Source organism: Phoenix dactylifera, chromosome 16 (genome assembly GCF_009389715.1).
Source record: "Phoenix dactylifera cultivar Barhee BC4 chromosome 16, palm_55x_up_171113_PBpolish2nd_filt_p, whole genome shotgun sequence".
Lineage (NCBI taxonomy): Eukaryota > Viridiplantae > Streptophyta > Magnoliopsida > Arecales > Arecaceae > Phoenix > Phoenix dactylifera.
The window spans coordinates 6395854-6402008 of record NC_052407.1 but is presented as its reverse complement, the minus strand read 5'-3'; the positions used below and the strand labels follow the sequence as shown (position 1 = coordinate 6402008).

General features: G+C 41.8%; 1 protein-coding gene across 2 annotated transcripts; it reads right to left on the bottom strand.

Moving 5' to 3' along the window:
• Nucleotides 1–3532, bottom strand: LOC103709189 (thylakoidal processing peptidase 1, chloroplastic-like). Of its 2 annotated transcripts, none has more exons than XM_039114350.1 (7): nt 2396–3532; nt 1866–1934; nt 1690–1758; nt 1489–1575; nt 1142–1209; nt 669–830; nt 1–426 (listed from the first exon to the last, which is right to left on the bottom strand). In XM_039114350.1, the coding sequence occupies exons 1-6, from the start codon at nt 3206–3208 to the stop codon at nt 710–712; spliced, it is 1227 nt and encodes a 408-aa protein (XP_038970278.1). In that variant the 5' UTR covers nt 3209–3532; the 3' UTR covers nt 1–426; nt 669–709. The 2 variants fall into 2 exon arrangements, with proteins under 2 accessions (XP_038970278.1, XP_038970277.1); XM_039114349.1 differs by having other exon boundaries at nt 674–830.
• Between the last annotated feature and the right edge of the window lie 2623 nt (nt 3533–6155).

Genomic DNA, 6155 nt, shown 5'->3' with positions numbered 1-6155 from the left:
TTGAATTCCGCATCATACCAAATAAGTTATTCAGGGATATCCAGAAATTTTTAACCACTGAACTATGGCTTACTAAACACGTTGATCTTAAATCATTGAAATTCAAATCACCCCAGCATTCGGATCACCGGAGATCTTAGATCACTGTGGTGATCATGTTGGGTTACCAAACGCCCCCTCAGGATGTCCGCCCATTGTTCTGCTCCTCGACTTGGGCTCGAGAGCACAGAAGGAACCTGTTCAAATCCCCATAATCCCAAGAGACATATCACACGTGGCTCGTCCATTGGTCTATTTCATCATCTTTTAAGCCGTCTCAAGAAAAAAGAAAGCCCAATGGTGCACAAATCATTGAGAGAGACAACAACTCGTGCTGGAAGTAGAACGTCCGCCTTATTAACATCTCAGGCAACCATCAGAATCATCCTGCAACGTCAAATTTCAGGATTAATAAAAAATGCACTGCTCCTTCATTGGCCACAATTAACACAAGGTGTGCTCCAAATGACAATGATGAGAGATGCTTAAGCAAACATCTGCCAATGAGGCAGGCAGGCAAAAAATCAAGGATGACTTAATATAATTAGGAATTTTCCAGGGATAAACAACAACAACAAAAAAAAAAAAAAGTCCAAGAAAGCTCTGGGGAGGGCTCTTGAAAAATCCACCTTACCAGTCAGATCTTGTTCTTCAAGCGGAAGGGCATGTGTCAAGAAACTACCAGCACATTTTGCACTGCATTTGGTTCATAAATAGTGTCTGATATTTTTGATGGCGGCCAATATCGAATCACTGACCTTCCAAGAATATTTTTGACAGGAAGTGGACCCCTGAAATAACAATGAAATAATGATCCGATAGAAGATATTAGCAAGCATTGCAGACATTAATTGTTCCAAAGATCTGCCATACCGCCATACCGATAAAGTATCAATACGATAACGAGGTTCGGTTCAGTATCGAAGCCAAACTGGTCCATACCAATCTGAACCGAGTGGAGCATTAGGGTGGTACAGTTGTGCGTACAGGATATATGGCCGGTATGTTGCAGATCTTGGTTGTTCCAATTTTAGGATCAACACTTCTAAACAATTCCAGCATGGAGAAATGAACAGCTTTTATTTTGGGTTTCAGGACTTACCAATTATGAGAGTCAAAGCTGTTATTGCGATTATCTCCCAGCACAAAGACATAACCTTCAGGTACAAGCTACATAAGCAACGGCAGCCAGTTAGGAATACAAATCAACATCGATTCTCTGAAAAAAAAAACAGAGAGAAAAGATGAAGAAAAAGAAAACCCCCAGCATATTTTGGAACAAAGATCTTACATTTTGAGGTATTGCAAGTGAAATTCAACTCACCCATGACTAAACTTTTAAACTAGGAGATTTACATAACAATATCTCTAGGATATATCCAATGTAAGACATACATCCATTGGTTCTAAATACATACAAAAAAAACGATTACAATAAAGATGTCATACCACTGGATCCATTTCATAGTCAAGAGGCTCTAATATGAACTCTTCATCTTGGACAATACCATTCACCAACAATTTACCATCGTGCACCTATCATGAATGAAAATGCATACATCATCAGCTTATCATTCGATCGTGGAATGTCAATTTAGAAGAAACATATGCAAATGAAAGGAAGGGCCCGCATCAATAGTGGAAACTTACTTCGACATAGTCCCCAGCTTTAGCCACAACCCTTTTGATGAAGACATCGCTTGAATTGTATCCAATTTCCTATAAAAAGCAAATTTCTAGTGAACCTAACAGGGCAGATAGCACAATTAATGCTTATAGGTATAGGATGCGTAAATAACTGCATCAATTGAAAAATTATAATATACCAGAAGAATTGGAGGAGCTTTGAAGATAACAATGTCTGTGACTTCTGGCTCTCGGAATAGATAAGAGACCTGCAATTTCAACAACAAGAACAAAATAAATCAACATAAAGATTTCAGAATACAAAATTAATCACCAAGAAACAGCATCAACACAAATACAAGAGTTGCGTACATAGCATCCACATACAGCAAGTAAAATATGTAAACCTTTTGTACACTTTAGTGACTCATCTAATTTATAATTAATTGATCTAAGTGATTCCTCAATCATTTTTCAAAGTTGTTATTCAATAAGTACAAAGTTATATATTCCTAATAAAGCAAATTTCCCCTCATGGAGCGTTTGATTGACTTTATCCCTCGAGAGGAACACATAATTTCCATAGAATTGAGTTGTTAATTCCTAATTGTAACAATCAACATCACACTGTGCAACCAAAACCGAGAAACGGATCAAACTTAAACCAAAATTATGTAAACAAGCAATGACAATCTACCAGCTGAATCGGCATATTTAAAAAGTTCATTACCTTCTCTGCTAGAATCCTGTCTCCAACATCAAAAGTCGGATACATAGACCTAGAAGGGATCGATCTCGGCTCTGCCATGAGCGACCCGTACAGCAGCGGAACAGTCAGCGCTGCAAGAACAGTCTTACAATCATCTGAGCAGGAATTCATCCACCGCGAAAGCCACCCATGCCTCTCACCCGAATTCATTTCCCCGAGCTTGCTATCCAACCCCTTCGCAGTCATCATGGAGCTCGAACTCTCCTTAGCCCCACTTCCCTCAGAAGAAACCATCCCACCATTACTGTTGAGAGGAATCATGTCTCTCTTATCACTGGGAACGGTCCCTCCCTCATCCACCGAGGCACTTCTCGCCGACCCCGGGAGGAATTCACTGCAAGGAAACCACTTCGTTGCCTGCAAGAACGGAAGCAGCGACGAAGGCTTGAACCCCATCCCCATGGAAGATGAGATCCCGAAAAATCCGACGCCGGCAGTCGACGAGCCAGAGCCGGAAACCATGACAGAGAGCAAGCCAACAGTCAGATTCGGCACGCAGCGATCATTCACCGAGGAGTCCTTTGAGAAGGATGACGAGGAGGAGAACCGGGAAGCCGGGGTCTTGGACCAATCGGAAACCCTAGATCGACTGGGACCGCGGCCCGGGGCGGGGGGATCATCATTGTCGGAGCGGCGGTGGCCGGCGAAGAGGGCAAGGGGGCTGCGTCCGGCGACGTCGCAGAAGAGGCGGCAGTGGCCACAGCGGAGGGCGGCGGAGGCAGCGATGGACTGGGCCAGGTAGCTGGAGTAGGAGACGGTGGCGCGAATCGCCATGGCTGCGATCTTGGAGAAACGGAGCAAGGTCGGATGCACGGGGTCTGGAGGAGAGCGCGGAGGGATCGAGGGGAGGCTCGAGATCACAGAGAATAAGCCCTTTCTGCGGAAAAGACCACCGGATCGAGATCGGAAAAGGGCAATCAAAGGGGTTGCGAGAAGACAAGGGTTTGATGGAGGAGGGGATTAAAGTTAGGGTTTGGTTGGTTTCCCGAGCTCTTCTTCCCTCGGAGGGAAGAAGAGAGAGGGGGGCTCAGGAGAGGCAAAGAGCGAGGCGATGGGGGTCAAAGGTGAAAGGAGCAAACAAGGAGGAGAACACGGGGGGTTTTGGCCTCCTGGGTTTTATGGGTGGTTCTATATACACCCCCCCTATTGCTCAGGACACCCCCCAAAAATTAAAAAAAAATTAAATACTCTCTACACCCCCCATTTGCTAAGGACACCCCTAAAAAATTAAAAATTTCTAAATTACCCCCCACTCTCCCCACCCCCTCACCTAAATTGCTCTCTACACCCCCCAAACCCCCCCCCCCCCACCCCGCTCTTCCCCTCCAAAACACCTCGCCAACGCCCAAAACCCCCCCGTTCTCCCTTCTCCCTCTCGTCGCCGGCATTCTCCCGATCTCCGACCACCTCGCCGGCTTCTCCCGGAACCACCTCGCCGGCTTCTCCCGAAATTTTTTTTTTTTACGGTTCGTGCTCCGTTCGGCACTGGATCGCCGAACAAAAGGCTTCTGTTCGGCTGAACAGTGCCGGACAGAAGCCTTCTGTTCGGCACTGTGCAGCCGAACAGATCTGTTCGGTTGAGGGTTGCCGAACAGAAGGCTTCTGTTCGGCACTGTTCAGCCGAACAGAAGCCTTTTGTTCGGCGATCCAATGCCGAACGGAGCACGAACCGTGAAAAAAAAAAAATTTCGAAACAAGGTGGAACACGTACCTTTGCGGCCGATTCTTCGTCCCAAATCACTAGTTGCTTGTCCATGCTTCGAATGGGGCTTAAATCTCCTTCAAAGATCGCCTAAACGATGTAAATGGATCGAGGGGTTTAAGGGAGGTTTGAGGGGTGTTTTTTTTTTTTCTTTTCAAAACGAAACGGAGGAGGAAGGGGGGTGTATGAGAAAATTTCAAGGGCAATATGGTAATTACACTAAAGGTTAGTTTGGGTATTTTTTTTTTGGTTTTTGGGGGGTGTCCTTAGCAATAGGGGGGGTGTATATAGAACCACCCGGGTTTTATCTTGGGGAGGAGGGAAGGAGATCTGTAAATGCCACTAATTCTGAAGATATTTACATTTTTGTGTTCAAGATCTAAATGACTGCCGCGGCCCAGTAATTAGATTCCGATGCGGCATCATCTTTGCTTCTAAAAGTTAATATTCCTCCTAGCCAAAAAAAAAAGAAGTTAATATTCCGTTCCATCATCACTTTATTATTCTATAATATTATTTAAATAATATAATGATGCTATAAAGAGTAAAATCACATGTTGCAAAATTTTTTCCAATACCACGTTGTGGGGTTGAATTGGTATATTAGTCTGGTGAGATTTCGTGTGGACGTGTGTTTAATCCCACATTGGAAATTCGTTGGTTAGATTTTCGATACTTATACAAGATTTAGATATCCAAATAATATTTTTTGGCTAACTATTTTAGGTGAGGTCCTGAGTTATTACAAATAGTATCAGAGTGAACCCAACCCATAATCTATATATTTTAGAAGACACTACAACACGGATCTATGAAGACTGAATTGGTTATTCACTGTATAGATCTTGAGTACTAGTAATGCTAAGAATTATATATATATATATATATATATATATATATATATATATATATTCTGAATGAATAAAATAATTCATAATAAAATACTAACATAAGCTTCTTTTTTTTTCTCTTTCAATTTTTAGGTTATATTACATATTTAGAATAATACCGAAAGAATGCTAACATAGCAAACAACTCTCACAGAAAAAAAAAGAAAAAAAAAAACATTTTACTTCTAAGGGTTTATGGTTACATACTTTCTTGAACTCTACATACAATTAATCAAGTGGAAATCTAATTTTTCGAGGTTAGTAAGGTTCTATAAAAAAAAAATATAACACTTATAATTTAAATTAGATACTCGATGAAAACTTCTTCAATAGCATGGATTTTAAAAAGCTTACTAGAACCTCACAATTGGCCATCAAAGAGAATGCTTATTGTCAATAAGAAAGCGACGCAATTCATATTTTAGCACTGTTCATAACAACAGTAGCATCAAAAGTGCAACGCTGGGAAAGTTTCAATTTCTCTCGTGAGTGCCTAGAAGTTACCCAGATACACACTTCTTGGCATCCTGGAAAGCTTAGCAGTTAGCCCAAGATATCCACCACATGATGTTCAACTCCCCGAGAACGAGGAAACCCGTCGAAACCCATTTTAACTAAAAGACGGGAGAAGAGCGTGGAACTACCGAAAGACTGATGTAAGCACATGCGTAACCAAAGCTTGCATGCTTTGTCAAACAGCAATAAAAACAATAGCGAGGGAGATTTTGACCAATAAAAGAGCATGTCAACGTCTAGCAAAAAACAAAAAAAGAGCATGTCACCATAAAATCCAAAGATTTCTTTGATCGGTCGAGTCGGACATATGATGACATGGTCAGGATGAGGCTTTCAACCCCTCGTGGATCAAATTCAAATCCTTGAGCAGAAGGAAGATCCAGCGTCAAATGTATCACGACCATCCATCCATCTAGGCAGAGAGGACATTTTCCCGATTGTCAGGGCTTTGACCATCAGAGTTGGTCGTCTCTTTTCAGCTTTTTTTTATGATCTTTATCTCAGAATAGTATAATCTATGATGATCTAAGATAATTTATTATCCTATATTTTAATAATTAAAATTTCTAGATATCTACAAAAAAAAATCTATTTAGTATTCTATAGAAATCAA